Source organism: Mustela erminea, chromosome 8, assembly GCF_009829155.1.
Source record: "Mustela erminea isolate mMusErm1 chromosome 8, mMusErm1.Pri, whole genome shotgun sequence".
NCBI classification, from domain to species: Eukaryota; Metazoa; Chordata; class Mammalia; order Carnivora; family Mustelidae; genus Mustela; species Mustela erminea.
In genome coordinates this window covers 70,882-94,787 of record NC_045621.1, presented here as the reverse complement: position 1 = coordinate 94,787, position 23,906 = coordinate 70,882, and the positions used below count along the sequence as shown (strand labels likewise).

The following is a 23,906-nucleotide window of genomic DNA, read 5'->3' as shown; positions in this document are numbered from 1 at the left end:
GTGTTTAAAACTTATGATTTAGAAGAGTCATAAAAAAAAAAACCTATCCCATGATATGGTATTAATATATACAGTGCTACTGTTAGAGTATATCCACTTTTATTTTAATCTACATATTGTAAAGATCAACCTACTTATTTTTACAAAGGAACTTTGTAATACCCAGAACACACTGACATGATATTATGGCAATTTTCTGTATTTATAAATAGTATTTTTCTTACCTGCAATAACAAAGAAGTACAGCAAAAAATCCAATGACAATGACTATTGTTCCTCCTAATATGGCTGTGAGAAACACTGTGTGGTAGGCGCTTATGTCCCTTGCGTTTCCGCGTATACCTGAACCTAAATGTGAAAAAGAGAAAATATATGGTTTTAGATAAAATTTCCAACCATGTCCTACTCTGGGTACGTGCACATCGAGTAAGTACGGGTACACAGTCCTACTCTGGGTACGTGCACATCGAGTAAGTCTGGGTACACAGTCCTACTCTGGGTACGTGCACATCGAGTAAGTCCGGGTACACAGTCCTACTCTGGGTACGTGCACATCGAGTAAGTCCGGGTACACAGTCCTACTCTGGGTACGTGCACATCGAGTAAGTCCGGGTACACAGTCCTACTCTGGGTACGTGCACATCGAGTAAGTCCGGGTACACAGTCCTACTCTGGGTACGTGCACATCGAGTAAGTCCGGGTACACAGTCCTACTCTGGGTACGTGCACATCGAGTAAGTACGGGTACACAGTCCTACTCTGGGTACGTGCACATCGAGTAAGTCCGGGTACACAGTCCTACTCTGGGTACGTGCACATCGAGTAAGTACGGGTACACAGTCCTACTCTGGGTACGTGCACATCGAGTAAGTACGGGTACACAGTCCTACTCTGGGTACGTGCACATCGAGTAAGTACGGGTACACAGTCCTACTCTGGGTACGTGCACATCGAGTAAGTACGGGTACACAGTCCTACTCTGGGTACGTGCACATCGAGTAAGTACGGGTACACAGTCCTACTCTGGGTACGTGCACATCGAGTAAGTACGGGTACACAGTCCTACTCTGGGTACGTGCACATCGAGTAAGTCTGGGTACACAGTACTACTCTGGGTACGTGCACATCGAGTAAGTCTGGGTACACAGTCTTACTCTGGGTACGTGCACATCGAGTAAGTCTGGGTACACAGTCCTACTCTGGGTACGTGCACATCGAGTAAGTCTGGGTACACAGTCCTACTCTGGGTACGTGCACATCGAGTAAGTCGGGGTACACAGTCCTACTCTGGGTACGTGCACATCGAGTAAGTACGGGTACACAGTCCTACTCTGGGTACGTGCACATCGAGTAAGTACGGGTACACAGTCCTACTCTGGGTACGTGCACATCGAGTAAGTACGGGTACACAGTCCTACTCTGGGTACGTGCACATCGAGTAAGTCTGGGTACACAGTCCTACTCTGGGTACGTGCACATCGAGTAAGTCTGGGTACACAGTCCTACTCTGGGTACGTGCACATCGAGTAAGTCTGGGTACACAGTCCTACTCTGGGTACGTGCACATCGAGTAAGTCTGGGTACACAGTGCTGTTTGGTTGCTCCTGTCTCAGGGGCAGGCTTCCCAGTGGGCACAGCACATGTTCCCTACACTTTGGGCTTCATGGGTTGACTTGTCCTGCTCAGTGAAACGCGGACACCGTAAACGGGGCTGCATGATATGGTCCTGCCCTCTTGCTGAGACCCTCTTACATGAACAGTGTATCGCGAAGTGCTGCCCTTCTTTCAACCTATGTTCTGGAATGAGAACAAATGTTGAATCGAATCAGGCCAAGCTCAACAGCCGTGACAGCGGCATCCAGGCCAGGCAGCGCGGAAACCTGCTTCGGGAGGCGGTAAAATGGACCCACGCTGTAGGGCAGCAAAATCTTCGGTGGATGAACTAGGAGAGGATATTTCTGTGCCCAGAGGTTTTGGGAAAGAGTGTTGGTAGTAAGACTTATTAGCTATGTTCAATTTAAAAAGAAATTTTAAAGATAAATCCAAAAAAGAATTTGCTGAAGGAAGTAGGTATGAAAAGTTTTTTAGAAAGAATCCAAAAATTGGGGACTTGAAGAATTCAAAGTTGACACTCTTTCAGCCTGGCCTCTAGATGAAGATGCCACACGGAGGCACACATGGCCCAGGACCTTCCTACGTGAGGACACACAGAAACACTGCGGCTGCCTCAGCTTCACTGCGGTCAAAGTGGATGAAAGCGCTCGGAGGGCCAGTTGGAGGCTATAAAGATTCTGCGTGCAAATAAATGCAGCTGATGTCGAGGTAAACCATGGTAATGTCACTGAGACTGCACGGTTCACAGTGACGTAACGCGTCTACTGGTCATTATCAAATAGAGTCTGCTACATATTCAGGACGTTAAGAGTGGTGAGACAACTGGTTTCCTAGCAAACTCTACCATGGGAAATGTCCAGAATGAGGCTTTTAGCTTCACCCAGGGTACGAGAAAAGACTGAGGATCATGAAGTCTTTGGGTCCTTTAACTTTTGCACCATCTAATTTGATAAAACGGAAGTAATAATGGTAATAATGTAGTAGTAACGGTTTTGGAAAATAAGTATTGTGGTTATTCATACAAACTTTGGAGCTAGTGTCCTCAATTAGAATCCTAGTCTAGGGGCGCCTGGGTGGCTCAGTGGGTTAAAGCCGCTACCTTCAGCTCAGGTCATGATCTCAGGGTCCTGGGATTGAGCCGTACGTCGGGCTCTCTGCTCAGCGGGGAGCCTGCTTCCCTCTCTCTCTCTGCCTGCCTCTCCATCTACTTGTGATTTCTCTCTGTCAAATAAATACATAAAAAAAAAAAAATCTAAAAAAAAAAAATCCTAGTCTATTTCTTTTTTAAGAGAAACTTACTAAAATTTAATTTTCTTTAAATATATACCTTTCTTTCAGCTCACGCGTTCGCTGGAGGAACAGAAATCCCCACCCCTGCAGGCAGGAGACTCCACGTCCACAGCCTGATGCGGATGAAGCGTAAAAGTACTAGTTACAGGGAAGAAGGCAGCTCTTGTGACCTTCACTTTCAGACACCCCACCCCCGTCACTACAGGACCCTTTTACTCCTTAAACAAGTGCACGGGAATTCATTCGAGTGCGAGGGACCTGGACGTACGTCCACACCCCAACACCACCACTTATTTCTTTGTGACATTCTAGTTTATTTCTTCGCCAAGTTTCATGAGTTTGTATCTTAGTTTGTGTCTGTCAGATCTCACCTATGAGGGTTGTTACAAGGATTAAAAGTAAATACTTCTTAAAGCACTTAGTGCAGCACATGAGAAGCCATCAGAAAGTGCTAGTTCTATGACACCTGCTGTCGAAAGAAGCTTCAAGGTCATACAAGAACAGGCACCGCAGTACTGGCCGCCATTTCCTGTACTAATGCTAAGTGATAGTCAAGTGCTTATCATATCTGACAGACAATCGAGTCTAGCACTGCACAATACGAAGATTCTTCAACCAGAAAAGAAATAAGAGTAACAGTTCTGTCTGCACATTCTTATCCAGGATCCAGAGCTGCAACGGAGTCAATCTGATAACTGAGTGACGTTCAGCTTCCAAGGGTGTATGAACATACGTTTCCACAGTGGAATAATGCTAACACTTTCACTGCACAGGGTTGCAGTGGAACACACTTCTGGAAATATGAGGTGGATACTGTTGTGTTTCCCCCAGATTTTACATGTACAACAACAGCAAAAAGTATGCATCTGTGTGTGTGTGTGTGTGTGTGTGTGTGTGCGCCCACCTAAAAAGAGAAAGCCAGAGAATTATATTTTCACTTAAATACATTTGAAGATGCATATTTAAAAACAGTCTTTAAGTACTTGTTTATTAAACTCGACTATAGCAATCTATGAAAAATAACTTGATTTTAATTTCTTGCACTTATTTTCCAAGAAATGCTAGAGTTCTATTTGATTTTTTTTTTAAAAAAAGAGATTTAGTTTATTAACAAAATTTTAAGTAAAGTAGCTCCAGAACACCAGACACTGGTCCATCAGAGGACCAACTTTGATTTAAAAGAAATGTGATTTTACTCATAATCTCAAATTTGGGGGGGATAAGGATCATCATATCCGACTCCTGCGATTCAGAAATAAGAGAACTAATATTAAGACGGCAAGTATCTATTTCAGGCTCAGCCAGGTATTTACTGGCAAAGCCAGAGCTACAGTCAAGCTATCTGTGTTTCTAGCACAGTGCTCCTCTGACTGTGATGCTTGCTGGTGGACTTTTGGAGCTATCACTAGTAGCTATCTAATTCAAGCTGAACGGGAAACCCACACTTCCGTGTTAGTGCTCTGATTCACACAAAGTCTTTTCCAACATATAAGCTAAAACAAAACTTCCACCTACTCTAGAAAATTACTTGACTTTTGTAATTCATAATTATATAAATTGTTTTCAGGTATCTTTTCCCTGTAAAGCACATGTCTCTATAAAACTCAAGTGTTCCTTAGATTATTTTTATTAGAAATTAAATAGCTTGGATTTAGTCGAGTTGAAGTATTAAATATTAATTGTTCTTTTTCATCAAGATTTCATTATAGTTGCAGATCTAGAATGAACTCAGGTCAGACAGCTGGCAAGACTGCAGGATATTTTGCCTCATGAAGAACAAAAGGAACCACCCTCTGGGTTTTGCATAATCTCGTAAGCACTAAAGTTCAAATAAAAATAGGAGAACATCCCCCTTGATCGTAATGGTTAATGGCACATATTTCTTCTACTGGAACACTAAATTTTGGTTGGATGGGGAAAAAAAAGGCTTGTCACCTTGTGTGGTTGAGAAGTCAAAGGTTGTCAATATAAAATGAAAAAAAAATTAAACTATTAAAAAAGACACTTGCAGAAAGAACAGAGCCTTCAAATTATTACTAGACAGCCCTAGCAAAGTTAGGTGTCGAATGCTGCAGAGAAATGTATGTAAAATGTCAGCCACACCCTGCATCGGGTCTGCGGTGGGTCTGTTCCCGACTAGCAATGAGCCCGCTGCCTCTCCGCTGGGAGCCAAGACCTTCAACCAACCAGAATTCCCGGACACAGGACGAAAGATATAGAAATGACATATGCATTCAACCTTCGCACTCTGCCCAAAACCTCACGAAAATGACACTGAAATTTTGCCTTGTTTTGTTTTTATAAATCAACCAACCCACAGGTTAAAGGAGAAAAGCAGAACAAGAAAAAAGAGCAAGCAGATGCGGAAGGCTGGAAAGTTGACTTAGCAAAGCTGGCTACCTGGACAAGCCAAGAAGCACCACCGCGGCCCACGAAGTGGGAGCAGGCCCGCGGTGCAACCGGTCTACGTGACCACAGGTTAGAAGACTTCAGTAAGACTTAATGGATCAAACATGCGATGTTTCAGTCTTTTCAGATTTATACAACCCAAGATGCATGTGTGATTTCCTTACTACAAATCACAGATAGTCTGATAGCGTGTTAAATCTAGGAAAAATAAAATGCCCATTTGTCCTAGAACATGAACACACCATTGCTAGGGGACAAGTCTGAGCTTTTGTCCACCTTCAGTTCCTCTGTCAGGCCAACCTTCATCTGGGATATCACATGTATTATCTTTGACATAGTATGGGGACACTATTTTTCAACAGCCCTTGCCCCAGGAGTGTGCTCCCGACCCAAGTCTGGGCCGAGCAAATTCTTCATCCCTGGAAAGAAGGAACGGTGTGAGGAAAGGATTGCAGAGGACCAGGGTCAGTGACATATGCAGCAGCAGTCATGCCAAGACCATCAAACAGGCCTGCTGATGGGCTTCCCTAGGACTTCTGCCTTTTAGAAGCTAGTTCTTTAGCCTTTCCTGGGACCCTATATCCTGATACACTCTATGGATGATCCCAGATCTGACCCTGTTGCTCACCACCCAAGGCTCTAACTGATGTGGTGGAATTTATTCTTGAAAAGTAAGCATTTGATCTGAACAAACTTTATACCTCACATATTCATCAGACATCAGAGCCATAAAGGACCTTATAGTTCATTGAGCTTCATCTTTTCTTACAACATATGAAAAATATTAAAGTTGAGATCAAGAGACTAGAAGCTTTTTCCAGCATTATACAGTCGGTAAGTGGCAATGCTCAGAATAAAGTCAAGACCTAGCAATACCAATTCCAGTTTCACTATCTGAATTTTTTTCAAATTGTTTTTATTTTTACAGTACCTCTAGTTCCTGGAAGTGGAGCTGCTATCCAGTAGCCCAAATGTGGTGCATCATATGTCCAAATTAAGTGATTATTGTATGCCTTGACTGTCCCCCGGCCATGATTTATCCAAGCACCTAAAAAGGCAAGTAAAAAATAACAGTTAGTTTATGTCTTTAATGCTGATGGGAATTTGCTGATAGTCATGTAGAGAACACTTTGCAGGACTTTCAAAGATTATGAAAACTCTGGCAATATATTATCATGGATAATGTATATTATATCATAATCCAGTTCAGAGTGGCATGCCTGGGAAGCTCAGTCAGTCGAGCGTCCGACTCTTGGTTTCAGCTCAGGATATGATCTCAGGTTCATGAGACCAAGCCCCATGCGGGCTCTGCACTCAGTGTGGCGTCTACGTGGGATTCGACCTCTTCCTCCTCTTCCCTCTCCTACCTCGTTCGCATGTGTCCTCTCTCTTCCTGAATAAAGAAGTAAAATCTTTAAAATATATTTATAGTGAATATTACAGTGATATATACAGTAGAAAGCACACATATTTAGGGAAATCATGAGTCCAAATAATGTTCAAATTGTGCGTGCTGCGATACGGGAATGATGTGAGTAGTGAAATCCAAACTTGTCAGTAGGTGGTTACTGCCACCTGTCCTGGGTTCTGATTAAATACTTATGTATGGTTTTTGGCCTTATTCATTTTTTTAAATTAAATACTGTTTTGGCCTAGTACTGTTGGCATGACTCTTTTAGAACCAGATCTTTAAGAATATTTTTAAAATGCTATCTGATCTGGGGCACCTGGGTGACCGGGTCAGATAAGCTTCCTACTCTTGGTCTCAGCTCAGGTCTGGATCTCAGGGTTGTGAGTTCAAGCCCTGTACTGGGCCAGTGTGGAGCCTACTTAAAAAAGGAAAAATAAATAAATAAATAAAATGCTATCTGATCTATAAAATGCCATCCACAAGACAAATAATTCAGTAAAGCTCTTTCTCTGAAGACCTTTTATAAAGTTGAGTATAACAGAACTTTTTATAAATTCATTGTATATTTGTACTTGGTTTGTTAATCCACTGTAATGATAGACCTACCAGCATGTAAAAGTTTTTTTTGTTTTTTTTTTAGATTTTATTTATTTTTTGACAGAGAGAGAGAGAGAGACCGTGTGTGTACAAGTAGGCAGAGCAGCAGGCAGAGGGAGAGGGAGAAGCAGGCCCTTCACTGAGCAGGGAGCCCATGTGGGGTTTGATCCCAGGACCTTGGGATCATGACCTGAGCTAGAGGCAGCCGTGTAATGAACTAAGCCACCCAGGTGCCCCTAAAACAGTGTTTTTAATAACGTAGACCAACTTGATGGAAATGGACCAAATTACTATGTTTTAAATAGTCACATTAAAATTAGGCATTACTTATCTGATATATGAATTCAAAAGTTTTGCTACTGGAAGGCACATTAGAGACAAAGGCCTTTATGGGGATAAACAATCAGAAATCAGAACTCAACACAGATATCCTTTGAAATGTTTTAAAACAGCGCTTTTTTCAACAAAGTAGGAAATCCAGGCCCAAATAAGTGATTTGTTCAAATTCCACAGCTTTTCAATAGACTAGACTCCAGGGCTTAGCGCTTTCAAGCCAACGATTACAACAGACTTGATCTGTTCTCTATCCCCGTCCTGGCACAGTTTCCGATGTGATAAAGGTGGAAAGAGTGCTTCTTCTGTTCCTGACCACCCACTTTCAACCACCCCTGACTCTATGTCAATGAGGTGATATTCTGGAAAGGCCCGTGCAGGGCTGGCTGCCAGGGAAACCCACACTGTGGTCAGAGGGCTGGAGCTCCACCGCTGCAGCTCCATCTTCGGAGCAGGAAGAGGGGCCAGAGAGGAAGCTCTGCCACTGCGGGTCAATGACCACGCAGCACGCCCACACCACGAAACGTCCCTGAACTGCAGGTTCCGAAGGGACGTCGGCAAACACATCGAGGTGGTGGCAGGGTGCTGCACGCAGAGGAGAGAACACCCTTTATAATAAACTGGTAATCCAGGATGTGAACTTTTCCTGTGAGCCCTCCCGGTTAAAGTCTACTGAAAAGAAAGATTTTTCCCGAGTAGCAGCTGCAGGAGCTCTTGGGTTAACGGAGTTCTGTGGGCAGCTCTGCAGGTGCGGAGATGGCCACGGGGGTCTCCTGCTCACCGCGGGCTGGTCAGAAGCATGGGTGACACCCGGGACCTGCACTTGGCCTCTGAGGTCAGGGCCAGGGGACAGTCTTATGGGACAGAGTCCTAACCCGTGGGATCTGATCTCATGCCAGGTAGATAGTGTCTAAATTGAATAGAATTTTAGGACATCCAGCTGGCAGAGAACTGCTTCGTCTGAGAAGAACAACCCTCTCCCTGCCCCCACCCCCAACACTTGGAGACCAGAAGTGAAGTAGTGAGCGTAGAATTGCGCGGAGACGAGACTGTGTTCCCTTACAACTGTCTTGTGTACTTATTAGTTTCCACTTTTTCTTAAAAACATGTATCTATTATTGCTTATTTTTTATGGTGACATTTATTTTGTTGTTGTTTTGTTTTGCCAACTACCCTTCTAATTGCAGTGAAATCTTATTTTAAGTCTCCTTTGAAGGTTGATGGCTCCCTATTTTCAATCCACATGATTAGTCCGCGGCTCAAACACAGAACCTCAAGCCTAAAATATCCGTACTTTTTTTTTTTTTAATAAATCTGTACCACCTTGTATGTGCAGACCGCAAATGTTGGTTCTGCAACGGACACGGAAACTCCACTCTACAATCGCAGTGAATCCAAGAGTTTGTGCAACTGGTACTCGGATTAAAACAAAAAAATCTTTCTTTTCATTAGACTTTGGGCATAAGGTCCGAGCTCCTACACCCTTCTTGCCACTCTGAAGGCAAATCTTACCACACAACGGTGTTAACGCAGGAGAAACAGACAAGAGAAATCCTGTGAGACTGTCCAGGCTCTGTACCAGACCCTCACAAAACAATTGCGCATCATATCCCTTCTTTTGTTTTGTTTGTTTTGCAACTTAAAAGACTCCCATCTTATTTACATAGAAACACAAGAACAAAACCAAGGGAAGCAGAGGAGGAAAACATGCATCTATTTAGGAGGCTAAACTCAGGGACCAAAATTGGTATCTGAGTTTTCTGATTTGGGATTTTTTTTTTTAAATAATCACTCTATAGCTCAATAACACAATGTTATTTATTTTCATGAAGTAAACATACATTTCTAAATTGCCTTAACCAACCTTTTAAATACAAGTTCATATTGCCTATCAAAACAAAAGTCTATAAGAGTAGAAATAATTTTTTAAAAATGTATTTCTACTTTTCAAGATCTTGGGGGATATAAAAGAGGCATTGGAGGGGCACCTTGCTGGCTTAGTCAGTAGAGCACAGGATCCTTTTTTCCCCCTTTTTATTGAGAGAGAGAGACCGTGAGGTGGGGGAGGGAGAAGCAGACTCCGTGCCGAGCTGGGAGCCCCACGTGGGACTCGATGCTGAGCCCACTGAGCCACCAGGTGCCGAAGGACATGACTCTTGATCTTGGGCTTGTTGAGTTTAAGCCCCATGTTGGGCATAGAGTTTAAAAAAAAAAAAAAAGGGCAAGGGAATGTGAATACATAATGCTATTTTTTAAATGTAATATATTTGCATCATTTTCCCCACATTTGTATTATACTAATCGCAGTGGGGCCAATTTTAGTCATTTTAAAGTGCTTATAACAGTAACATATGCTCTACTAAAGATAAAACATTCAAATATAAATGATGTATTTCAATGTTTCAAACAAGACAACTTAATTATTCTGTAGTAAACATAAAAATGTGCCAATTATACCTCAGTAAAGCTAAAAACAATTAATAGTAAATAGAAACATTTTTTCTAAGATCAAACATTCAAACATTCAAAAATATTTTCACCCAGCTCACATACCTGTGCTCATATCGAATGTCCAGGCAGGTATATGATCCCCTGCACTTAGATCATTTGTATGTAGAAGGGGGAGAGAAACTTGAATAGAACCATCCACTTTTAATTCTTTCCCTCCAGAATATATTTTCACACATATTGCAGCAAGAGGAGTCAATTCAACACTTTCAAAACCTAAAAAAGACAGTTATGAAACAACAAAAATACATCTCACTAGTGTCCTACCCAAATAAAGGTTCTATCATACCACAGCATCAATGCGGATATGGGTCTAAAACTTGGACCCTCCTCCTCCCAAAACCATCTGCTTCAAGTACGAGGACAACAGAGTTGGTTATACTCCTTAAAATCACCTTGTGTCAAAAACATCCTGACTCAAATGCAAATATTTTTTTAACATTTTATTTATTTATTTGACAGAAATCACAAGCAGGCAGAGAGGCAGGCAGGGGTGGGGGGAAGCAGGCTCCCTGCTGAGCAGAGAGCCCGACGGGGCTCGATCCCAGGACCCTGAGATCATGACCTGAGCCTAAGGCAGAGGCTTTAACCCACTGAGCCACCCAGGCGCCCCTCAAAACGCAAATTTTGATAGGTTTGACAAACATGAAAGAAAACCAGCAATTCTGTTAGCTGATAAAGGTAATAAGCTTTAATATACATTTGACTAATAACATAATTGAAAGAATATAAACTTGGACTAAATATTAGTATTAAAATATGACTTAGATTTCAAAGCTTCAAAAGTAGGGAAAAGGAGATGAACAGAATTGGTTGCAGTGTTTTGCCTAAGTATGATTATACATATAATTTATAACATGCCTTAAATATCAGGAGCTATCCACATTTCTCTATCACTGAGGGGAAGAGTAGAAAATGCATTTGTTTTCTTTTTTAAATATTAGCAATGTTAAAGTAATAATAGACACCAGAATAGGTATAATGAATAAAGTAATATGGTTAATGATGCTATAATACAATGTAAATTTTCTATAAAGAATTAGATAATTTTAGATTTCCCAAGTACATTTACTAATACATTAGGAAGAGTTGACTAAAGTATATTCATTACATATTATTTGCTCTTCATGGATAGACTTGAACCTTCAGCTTAAAAGCTAGAGTTTTGTTCATTCATTTAGCAAATATTTATAACAGGGCCCCAGAAACACCACATGCTCATCTTGTTCCAGAAATGCAGTGGGTGCATGAGCTCTTACACTGGCTTGCAATATTTTTTTCACCATCCTCATTACTATCAAAAAGGCTTTTTTGCATTTCTTTGCCCATTGTCATTCCTGCCCCCACTGGAATGTAAGTGTGTGGTAGAAGATACCTTACCAGGTCTTTGAAGAAAATCTGGAAAGACAAGGTAAGTGCAAGGTCATAAAAGCTGCCTCTCTGAGGAGGGGATGTGTGAGCTGTGGCCAAATGCGAAGGGGCCATCCATGCAAAGACCAGAAGGTGAAAGCCCCCAAATCAGAAGTGATCTTGGTTTGTGCAAGAAAGGAAGAAGGCTGACGGGCAGAGGGGCAGAAGCAACAGCAGGCCTGAGTCCGTGGAGAGGAATTCTCATTATCTACCACACCCGGTGAGCACCTTCAGTTATCAGACAGAGCAACTATTGGCTTCACGAAAAACTTCCATTAAATGTAAGAGAGTTAGCCTTTGTAAACTTCCTAAAACACTAATCATAAGATGAGCAAAATAATGCCATACATATTTTATAAACTAGTTAGACTAGTTACACAAGTCAAAATCCAATGTAAGCCCAAAGAAATTACCATGTAATCTGTTAGTAATTATAATCTTTTATCAAACTATTTGGTAAAACCCACTGGCTTTCTGAGGTGACTGCTTTTAACTCCGTCCCCGCCCCCCAGTTCTATGCAGTCAGTGGCTTTCCATACTAAATGCAGGTGAAGTTGATGAGATCAGACCCAGCACCACCACTTGGGATAAGGCCAATTCAAAGAAGGAAAAGAAAATCGCACAGGGGCAAGGACTAAAAGACAATGAGAAGGAGGCAACTTTAAGATCAGACACATGAAAAAATGTTCATCATCACTAGCCCTCAGGGAGATTCAAATTAAAACCACATTGAGATATCACCTTACACCAGTTAGAATGGCCAAAATTAACAAATCAGGAAACAACATGTGTTGGAGGGATGTGGAGAAAGGGGAACCCTCTTCCACTGTTGGTGGGAATGCAGGTTGGTGCAGCCTCTTTGGAGAACAGTGTGGAGATTCCTCAAGAAATTAAAAATAGAGCTTCCCTATGACCTTGCAATTGCACTCCTGGGTATTTACCCCAAAGATACAGATGTCGTGAAAAGAAGGGCCATCTGTACCCCAATGTTTATAGCAGCAATGGCCACGGTCGCCAAACTGTGGAAAGAACCAAGATGCCCTTCAACGGACGAATGGATAAGGAAGATGTGGTCCATATATACTATGGAATATTATGCCTCCATCAGAAAGGATGAATACCCAACTTTTGTAGCAACATGGACGGGACTGGAAGAGATGATGCTGAGTGAAGTAAGTCAAGCAGAGAGAGTCAATTATCATATGGTCTCACTTATTTGTGGAGCATTACAAATAGCATGGAGGACAAGGGGTGTTAGAGAGGGGAAGGGAGTTGGGGGAAATTGGAAGGGGAGGTGAGCCATGAGAGACTATGGACTCTGAAAAACAATCTGAGGGGTTTGAAGTGGCCGGGGGTGGGAGGCTGGGGTACCAGGTGGTGGGTACTGGAGAGGGCACGGATTGCATGGAGCACTGGGTGTGGTGAAAAAATAATGAATATTGTTATGCTGGAAATAAATAAATTAATAAAAAAACCCAAAAAACAAAAGGGTCCTTACTCCTAGAACTCTAGAACTAAGCAACCCAATAATGTAGCCACCAGCAACATGTGGCAACTCAAATTTAAAGGAAATCAGTGTAGTTCTCCAGTGCACTAGTCATACGTCAGGAGCATAACAGGCACCTGCAGCTAGTAGCTACCATGTCGGCTAGAGCAGAACCTTCCCATTCACCAGCCCTGCTCTAGAGCTAAAGTGTTAGCGGCATTCTCAGGATAACTGAAACAGTAAGTGCATCATCTCACAAGCTGGGGGGAGCGTGTACCGCGTCTCCTCCTCCCTGAACCTCACGAGTCCCATCCACAAACACTCTCCCGTGCAACACGAGCTTCGTCTGCGAAATGGCAGACTGCTCTCACTCCTGCAAAGGCTTTTGTTTTGAGCAGCCTCTAACTTGCATCCGAACAACTTTGGCAGGTGTCTTAGATTGGCTCCTTCAGGAAGCTGACGCTAAGGTGACAGTTTGGAAGGAAGTACCCGTCACTGAGGAGACGGAGAGTACGGAGAAGAAGGAAGGAGTCAAAAGGGGGTACACTAAGGAGCAGATGTGTGCTGTCTGTACTCTTGTCTGTCAGTCGAGAGCTGGCCCTCATGAGGGCCGCCCAGCTTGCTGGACTAGGGGACGTCCTCAGGCAGAGCCACAGGTGTGCACGGGAGGAAACACAGGCCCGTAAGAGAACAGTGAGGGTCATCTCGCTGGAGGAGTATGACAGCAGGCAAGACAAAACAAAGAGCAAAAACATCTACATGCCCATTACTCTGATTTCTGGTTGTTCCCCAAATGAAGTGGACCAGAATCTGACACAACTGAAGTCATCAGAAATACAGATTGTCAGAGGTGATTTTTAAAAAGTCATGAGTCGGTTACATGTTGCAGTAAGTGGCAGAACTGGTGGCACGCATGTGGAGGTATAGGGGAAGGAGATTTTTAGGGGGTTTATTCGTGGCTGTATTACATGGAATGTAAAATTCCCTCATCCTCTTACCTTTCAGGTGACGACAGCCACGCATGCATATGTGCCGCCGAGTGGGATACGGCTGACCCTTGAGCAACATGGGCTTGAGAACAGAGCAGCCCACGTATATGGACTGTTTTTGATAAATACAGTATTATAAATGTATTTTCTCTTGTGATTTTCTTAACAGTTTCCTTTCTCTACCTTATTGTAAGATTACAGTATATAACACATACACAAAATATGTTTTGATGGAGTGTTACCGGGAAGGCTTCTGGTCGACACTAGGCTCCTAGTAGTTAAGTTTTTGGAGAATCAAAAGTTATACAACTTTTAATGCGGGGGAGGGGACAATCCCTGCATTGTTCAAAGGTCAAGAGAATATATTTTTAAAATATTTATTTATAATTTTACTCATAGGAAATACCAAGTATATTTGATAAGAAAAACTACTAATTGCTTACTCTAAACCATAAACTTTATGTCTAACAATTACTGATAATTAATTTGATAAGATTGGATAGAAGGCCAAATTATAAAATATGTGTAAGCTTAAATCAAATTTTTGCTTTTAAATATATTTCTTAACTTGCAAAGTTATATAAAATATGACTATGTAAAAATTAGATGATACCTGACTTATGCAGAGTAATTCCAGTTGTATAGAGGAAGTTGTCCACCTTCAAAAACTGCTGTAGAACTGTGAGATAGCCTGTCACATTGCTAGCGTGATGGTCGTCCGGTAGCTGAATTAAGGCTTTTGAAAACTGAACACTTGGCTGAGATTTGGCATCTGGAAAAGGGAAACCTCATTAACAAACACACAAAACAAATGCACATTAAGCAGAGCCTCATCCCTCAGGACACTTTAACATCTCATAATTATTATTTTAAATTCAAAACTGAAATAAACAAGAAATCCCAATTTCTTTAGGTCACACAAGGCACCTGTACCCTAGAAACTGCTTGATTCTTCTGTCCAGAATTTCTTCACCCTTTTTTTGGGTTCACTCCAGGGAACCACCTACCATTTTAGTCCATACAGATCACCTGGGTTTCATTTCTGTAACAGGAGTAGAGGTAATGGCGCATCCAAAGTGGGCTGGAGCCGATCAAAATGTTAGGCATCCAGTTCGTAAATGTCATCCCACGTCACTAACTGTGAACGGACTATTCTTTAATATAACTTAGGGAGTGAGAACTCAGAATATTTATACTTCTGTAATTAATGCATTTTTAACAATCCAAGGATCAACTCTTAAATCATTAAAAGTTATCAAAAACATCAACTATTGCTTTGACTTTAAGGCCACTGATAAAGACAGAAGCAATCAGTTAAATTATTAGAATTTTGAAAGTACCAGTTTCTAAATAGTTCCATGACAATACATGATAAATAAAATGTAATACAGTTCTCAAAATCAGTGTATAGTTTACATATGAAACTAGAAAAATAATACCTGGAAATATGGGAAATAAAAAGAACACATTTATTATATTCTTATTTGGTTAAATCATTAAATTTAATAGTTAAACACAAATGATTAACAGATACTATTTACACCTTACTTTTTAAAAATATGTGTCGTGAATTTCACAGTAGCAGAGGCTAATTGAGACATGAAAACTGAACGTAATACCTGAGCCTAAAATGGAGTGAGAAAAAAAAAAATGTGTCAGTGGACGAGACGGGAATTTGGAAGGTAAGTTACCCTATTAAAATAATTTTGCTGAACTGTGTTATGGCCACTTAATAACCCTATTCTTAGGAATTGCAAGCTTAAGAATTTAGAGGTAAAAGGCCATGATACTTGGAACTTACCTTCAAATGGGTCAGGAAAAAACAAACAAACAAACAAAAAAAACAAACGAACAAAAACAAAAGGCAAACCCAGAGCACAATTACACACAGTAAAGCAAACGGAACAGTGTTATCAGTAGATTAACCTGAGTAGAAGGTAGACAGCAGTTACTTGGTTCTTATTCTTCCAACTTTTCTATATTTTGAAATTATTTCTGAATTGGAAGTTATTTCCAATTACAAAGTTAAAAACTTAAAAATATATATATGTGACTTTATTATGTTGAAGCCCCAAATTTCTTACGGTTGAAAACACGTACACTAAGTAAAATGTCTGGCTGAGCTCCTCTAGGGTTTTGTACATTCCTGAAGTTTCCAATTTCTCCCGCAAACCTAACACATTTTTGTTGTACAAACCATACACCTTTCTGATCAAATCCTGGAAGAAAAAACATACATTTTTTGGACGCTGAGAAGTGAGGATGGGTATTCTCCAACGAAGGATCTAACATCTGCAGAAACATCCACCCCTTCCTCATTAGCCCTGTCAACGGCTCACTTCTTAGGGAAAAGAGGCACTAAAAGGAATGATCAGAGACCTCAGGAGGGCTCCGGGTTCTCATGCAGATGCACCAAGACGTAGCCAGTATTTTCCAGACAAATGAGCGTTCACTGTCGCTTGGTAAAATGCAAAGGAGCAGCACATGGACGTTCGCGCTAACTCGTTTCATCCATGGTTCTGTCTCTGCTGTGGCTGGTAGAGCGAAACTGAACCCGACCTAAAGTAAGGCTTCAGGTGGGGTGAATCCCCTCTGCTGAGGAAAGGACGTATCTGGTCTCAGGCCCTTCTCAGGCAGCAGGTTTCAAGCCAGAAGCAGGGATGAACGTGCCATAAACCAGAGAATCCTAAAGTCTTCCCAGTTTCACTGACCCGTGTAAAAGCCAGAGAGAGACACGATTGGGAAAGCAGCTGAGACTCTCTCTGCAACATTTCCAGAAGTCCGATGTTCCTACGCGGGCAGGGGTGGAGGTGGGGGGGCTGTGAAAATGGTGAAGAGCGAGTCCCATGCACCGCGTCCCGCAGCCGGACAGCGACCCAGGAATCAGTTCAGACCCACTTAGAGCAATCATTCCTGGGCAAGGCAGGGTTTTTCCAAGTGATAACCCACACCGATGCACTAGTGCAGTGCAATTACCTAATTAAAGTGACCGTTATTACTTGACATTTTTACTTACGAGCTGAGAAGTGTGGAACTTACCAGCTAATTTTCCAGTAATTAAAACGGTGTCTTCAAACAGCCATATATTCGCTTGGCTTTGCGGGAACAGCGAAAGTGTAACTGATGAATATACTGTGAAATACAGCACAATTACAATATTTTACTAAATGGGGGGGAACTAGGTAAATAAGTCTGTCCCAGCAGTCCCTAAAAAGTGGAGGTGGGGGGTCGGGGAACTGCGGAAAGAGACACAAATGTGAAGAATGATGGAGGGAGAAAACAGAGGACACATAAAGTGAGGGAAGGTCGGGCGCCACTATTTCATTTTACTAATCCTATTGCCAGTAATTCACACCAAAGTGACTAATGATGTTCTCCACCCCCAGATAGATACGGTCAGGTCAGATGCTTGAATAACCCTGAAAATCCTCTGCTATTTTCTCTATATAATGGTTACTTGTTATTTCTTTCTAATGGTTTACAAAATCCTGGCTCCACCTGCAAGGGTCTCTGAGTGAGACCACATCCTCTGCTCGTTGGCCTCCCAGACTCCCTGCATCAGGGCACGGCGCTCCTCACCGCACAGCACGGTTTGCCAGACTCTGAGCTGGCGGAGCAGGGGAACAGCTGAACACGTAATGGAACAAATGATCCGCAGGCAACTACGGGCCGTGATGCAGGAGGGGCCAGGCTGCCTGTGGGCGCAGACGCCCTCCGTAACTGATGGGACACGTGCAGAGGACCTGAAAGGTAACCACATTATTTCAAGATCCGGAGAAGCAGGGACAAAAGACAGTTTTATAAGCAAGAACAGACTCACTCTGAGTTCTCGTTTGACAGCTCTCCCCTACCCAGTACAAGTATTTGAAATTAACAGAAATAACATAATATCCCCAAATCAGTTAGGATAAAACAGATTGGCATGGGAATACTTTTCATGTTTTAAGATATTTCAAAGAGCTGTAAAGGGAATAGAAAAAAAGGATAAAACACAAAAAGATATGAATGGATATCAAATGAAATACACCTTTTTCCTACAATAGGAAAAGACTACCCGATGAAAGTGTAATTTCAATTCAGAATGCATTAACAGACTAATTAATGGCTTTATTAAATCGGAGAAAATGTTAGGGGAGTGGCTTGGACCTGGAGATGATACAGTTAGGGCACTAGTCTTTCCGTCACAGCTAGCGTAAAACGGGGGCAGCCCTGACAACTGAAGGTCATACAACCTGAGGAGACTCTTCCGGACTTCAGTGACCCTTACAGGTCGACTTCCTTTCCCTGACAGAATGTCTCTCACTAGACAAGGGACTAACAGACACTCTCGCGAAGTGGAGAAATGAAGACGCAGGTGACGGCCACCACAATCCCCACAGAGACAGCGACTATTGACAGTTCAGTATAATCTTCCTGGATTTTTCCCTGTGATTTTCTTAAAAACAGTACAGTATTACATACCGAGTATTTTTACCCTGCTTTTTCACTTAAGGTAACATCACAAGCATTTCTGTCCCTCAGGAGAAACTTTTTCTAACATTTCCAAGGTCACACACTTTCTTTCTTGAAGTATCAAGACTTACTGAATCCCTAGACTGGTATAAACTTAGATTGTTTTTATTTTCCCTATTATTGCAAAAAATAATATTTGAATCAGCACCCCTGTGTATGAATACCTGTTAGCTTCAGTTACCTGTCTCTCTGTTTTCGGGGAAGATTCTGAGCACTGGCATTCTGGGCAAAGGTTATGCAGGTTCGGACGACTTCGGACACACACGTCAGCTGTTCTGCGGCCATCCGTGCCCCCAGCCGCGTCTGAGAACGCGCTTCACACCTCACTCTGCCGACCCTGGGAAGGCCCTTTTCCCAACTCTTCTAGGGTGAAGAATCTTAGAAGTGCGAGTGTCTTTGGTGTACAAATCTGAGACTATGAGTAAGATAAAACATTCTGCCATGTTTTGTGACAAATCATTAGTTCTTCTCATTTTGAAAATTGCCAGGTCATAATTTTATCCACTTATTTAACCAGGGCCTTGGTGTTTTCTAACTAATTTATATGAATTATTAGCACATTAAGAATATTCCTCTTAGGGGCACCTGGGTGGCTCCATCGGTTAAGCGTCCGATTCTTGGTTTTGGCTCAGGTCATGATCGCAGGGTTGTGAGACCGAATCCCGCATTGGGCTCTGTGCTCAATACAGAGTCTGCTTGAGAGTCTCTGCCCCTCCCTCTGCCCCTTCCCCTCCTTGTGCTCTCTCTCTCGCTCACCCGCTCAAATCTTTAAAAAATATATTACTTCTTATTGTCTCATATTTTTCTATTTCTTGAGATATATGGCATATAATTTATTAACTTCAGTTGTACAGCATGATTCAATATTTGTATATATTGCAAAATGATGACCACAGTGAGTTAACACACAACCACGCAGAGTTCCGTCTTTCCCTGTGATGAGAACTTTGAAGATCTGCTCTCTTAGCAACTTGCAAATATGCAATATGGTATTATTAACTATAGTCACCGTGCGATATGGTACCTTTTTTAAAAAATAGTGATATCTACTTTTTATGACCTCTTTCATTACTTTTAATTTTAAGCAGACCATCGTAATTAAAAAGAAAATCAGATAGTTTTTTAAAAATTTTCTTCTATTTAATAGGATTTGATTTTCCACATTTGAACTCCATGAGCAATGTATTTGGAATATGAATCCAAATTCACTTATTCCAGATAGTTAACCAAAACGTCCTAACACTACTTACTGAATATTCGGCCCTGTCTCACTGATTTATAATGGTACCTTATCATAGATTACATTTTCTTATGCATGCTAGTGTCTGATTCGTACCACAGTATCAGAGTTTTAATTGTGTAAGTATATGATGTTTTAGTTATTTGAAATGGCAAATTGCCTCCAATAAATATTCTTTTAAAATGATTTCCAGGTATTTTTATACATTTATTCTCTGAGGATTATTCTTCCAATTTCTTAAAAGATTTTATTTATTTGTTTGACAGACAGAGATCACAAGCAGGCAGAGAGGCAGGCAGAGAGAGGAGGAAGCAGACTCCCTGCTGAGCAGAGAGCCCGATGCGGGACTCGATCCCAGGACCCTGAGATCATGACTTGAGCCGAAGGCAGAGGAATAACCCACTGAGCCACTCAGGCGCCCCCATTTTTTTTTAAATTGTATTAAATATATAAATCAGGAAGAATTGAAATCTTTACAATACTCAGACTTCTAAAGAAATATAATGTTTTGCCATTTATCTAGGGTTTTAGTTTTCAGCTTTTTTTTTTTTTTAAGATCTATCAGTAACATTTGGTAGTTTCATTTTCCCTAACACGTGGTTATTTAACACTTTTTTTTTAGGTTTCCCTGCATATATTGTTTGTCCTTGTTGTTCTGAGAGGGATTTCATTATTTTCCATAAATGCGGACTACTTCTGGTAGATATGAATATATACTGATTTGTACCAATGCTTATTCCACACTCAGTAATTCTGTCAAATTCCATTAATTCCATTAAGTTTAAGCATTTTAAGATTCACGCTTTGTCATTTTTCCAGGGATATGATGATAACTGGAAATAGAAAATGTTTTGATTCTTTCTTTTAATAGCTTGTTTCCTTCTCTGGTCTGTTGATATATTTTTGCTCTGATAAAAACTTCTATTATGTAAAATAATATGGACATCGGTGTTCACTTTTTTTTTTAAGATTTTATTTATTTATTTGACAGAGACAGAGAGATCACAAGTAGGCAGAGAGGCAGAGAGAGAGGAGGAAGCAGGCTCCCCGCTGAGCAGAGAGCCCGATGCAGGACTCGATCCCAGGACCCTGAGACCAAGACCTGAGCCGAAGGCAGAGGCTTTAATCCACTGAGCCACCCAGGTGCCCCCACTTTCTTATTTTAGTAGAATCACCTCTTATTTTTATAGTTAGTATGATTTTGAAATATTTACCATGTTGAGATCTTTGTGGTCCTAGTTTTTAATGGAGCTTGTTCTTAGTTAGGCACAGATGGTGAACTTATAAAATGCATTTCAGACAGTTTTTGATGTTATCATCTGCTAGTTCTAATGTGTTATGATATGTAAAATTAATAGAGTGACACATATGATATCCTTATAATCCTGCAAAGAAGAAAAATGGTCTTCTTTGGTCTTAACAGAAAGCTGTATTTAAATAATGGTGAAATTCTTTTTTACTATTCTGTTAAGGATTTTTTTTATTTAGAGTTGTAAGACTGGTCTATAGAGGAGTATTTGTGAGAGAGAGAGAGAGAGCGCGCACATATGAGAGCATTTAGTCTGCATTATTTTTGTCAGGTCCCTGAATTAAGGCTGCACTGGTTTTATAAAATTTTGATTTGGAGTACTTTTTTAAAATAGCCTTTGAATTAAGTTATTTTTACTCGGAACATTTTATCCATGGCTATTAGTCTACCTCATCTAAAATCAACAAAATCATTTATAGTATCATGAAATTGTTTATTAGACTTTTTAAGATTATGGCCATCAAATTTGATCTAGAACATTTTTATGATCTTTAAGATTTTATATATTTTTTCCTTTTTCACTTGCCTGTTTAAGTTAGGCCAATGCATTTGTAATTTTATTTCAAGGAACTAGCATTTTGTCAATTAGCTCTTTTTTTTTTTTTTTTAATTAACGCTCATCTACTTTCCTCTTTATTTTCTTTTTCCCATCTTACTTTTGGTTTCTTTCATTATTCTTCTAACTTTCATTTAGTGAATAATTGTGCTTGATTTGTCTTTAAAGAAAACGGAAGCGTACAATGCCATGGAGTCACCTCAGACATATCCTTCTTCAGATTTGAGTCACGATTTTTTATATTTCATTTACGTGAATCTTGGTTTATCTAATTAATTTTTCATTTCTTTCTCATTCTAAACTTCAACAATGGTTCAAGAATTCAAATGTTTCCAACATGAAAGCAAATAAAGTGTGTAGATTCTAATAAGAACCATCACAATTCAAAGAAAGAAGACGTCTGACGACCTAATGTGTCACACGTGCAATCAGCGGGACTTGCGTTCTGCTGCCTGGTATGGCCTGGACTTCCCCAAATCCAATTAGTCACACTAAGTCCTATCAATTCTTATTTTTTCGCCTCCGATTTACTGAGATGTAATTCTCATGCTGTGTAAGTTTAAGGTGTGCGATGTTTTGATCTGTGTGTACTGTGAAGTGATCGTGCGGTGATCTGTCCTCCGCCTGCCTCCGGTCCTGCCCTTCTTTTCATGCCCTCTCTCACCGCAGGCTGTTGTTACCACCACCAGGAACACAACCACAGGTTGGTAGCGAGGCTCCCTGAATGCATTTTAGCTCTGCTTTTGGCCTAAACATCATACGCTGTTAAAGTAAGTTCAGTTTCCAAACCACTTACAGTTAAGGTACTCGAGAATCTGTGCTAACCGCCTTATTGTTCGGCACATAAATCTGACTTTCTGTCTCCTCTTTGGAGAGCATCCTTTCCTCATCCGGTCCACACTGCTTCTGGCTCACCCACCAGGGCAGGCCAAGCCTCCCACGACCCCTGCAGATCAGGTTTGTACCTGAGCAGAGCTCCTGCTTCAATCCTCTGTAGGAAAACTAAATAAAAGCAAGTTTTCTCCAAACTGGCACTCACTCCAACCTCTCTGTATGGACTTCACATAGGCGCTTCTCATTTTTAGTTTACCAGAACAAGAGTCCCAAAGAAGAAAAAAACAAGCAAACCAAAACCCATTTACATTTAGTAAAGGCACAACACTGCACATGCTTACTTGGCATTTTTCCAGTCTTCCACGGCAGAGATGTCATCACGTAGCCATCTTTGTAAGCAACAACGGTTAAGCTGAGCCCCAGTGTGTAGGGCACTTTTATCAGCACGGCTCCGTTGCTCTTAGTGACTGTGGAATTTGTCTTTGTGTAGTTTACAAACACTTCTACAACCGCTGGACTCAGGTACTGCCGACTGATGATGTCATTCACCTGGACTTTCAGCATAAATACAGACACTGGAGGAGAAAAAAACCAGAAAGGGCAGCAGGTTAGACCCTGGAACGAATACGACGCTATACTGTAAAATGTCGTTCAAGATATCTGAATAACAGCACAAAACTGCTGGTAGAATCTAGAAATACATATGTGTGAGGTATAAAGAAAGAGGTATAAAAACATTCCAACAAGTTCATTATTCTTTCTAAAACTGAATACATGTGAATTTATTATTAATAAGACAGTATTCTAATTTCTTCTGCCAATAACAAAGGAAAAGGAAGCAGTGGATAAGGAGAAGAGACTGGTTCTCTCTTCAGAAGAACACATTTTTACTTGGCCTCCCGAATCCTAATGCTATCAATTAACTAACTGAAAATGTAGCCCAAGTTGCTGGAATGAAACGCAATCTCACCAAACTGAGTACACGGCTGGCTCCTTCATTTTGCTCTGTTGTGTGGAAAGCAAAGTATGTGTTTCAAATCACAAAACATCAAAACAACATCCTTAAACTATCACAAAGTATTTCTGTTAAATATATAACGAAGCACAGTAAAACAATACACTGAGGAAAATCAAAATTAACTTGTTTCCTAACTTAAACCTCCAGCTTTACAGATCTTGATGATATGTTCATGAATTTCCTAACGTTGATGTCTTGGTTAAAAAGAACTTGTATCACCATGGAAATGCCTTTGTAAAGCCTGTATCACAACACCTTTGCCAAAGATGCCTTCTCTTGGGAGCACCATTAATGGGCTTTGGAGTTAGTCAAGGTCAATCTCTGCCACTCCCTAGATTGTGACCTGGGGGAAGTTACTTCTCAAGTCCATTTGCTCGTCTGTAAAATCAG

The 23,906-nt window shown here is 41.1% G+C and overlaps 1 protein-coding gene across 1 annotated transcript in view; it reads right to left on the bottom strand.

Moving 5' to 3' along the window:
- The window catches only part of FAM171B (family with sequence similarity 171 member B), a 65,676-nt gene that overhangs the window by 4,566 nt on the left and 37,204 nt on the right, over window positions 1–23,906 (bottom strand). Inside the window, exons 2-7 of the mRNA XM_032354170.1 lie at window positions 22,840–23,073; window positions 17,087–17,179; window positions 14,661–14,819; window positions 10,208–10,378; window positions 6,245–6,361; window positions 225–348 (exon numbers count right to left, since the gene is read on the bottom strand). Coding sequence (XP_032210061.1) covers window positions 225–348; window positions 6,245–6,361; window positions 10,208–10,378; window positions 14,661–14,819; window positions 17,087–17,179; window positions 22,840–23,073 — 898 coding nt within the window. The remainder of the gene's footprint in view (window positions 1–224; window positions 349–6,244; window positions 6,362–10,207; window positions 10,379–14,660; window positions 14,820–17,086; window positions 17,180–22,839; window positions 23,074–23,906) is intronic.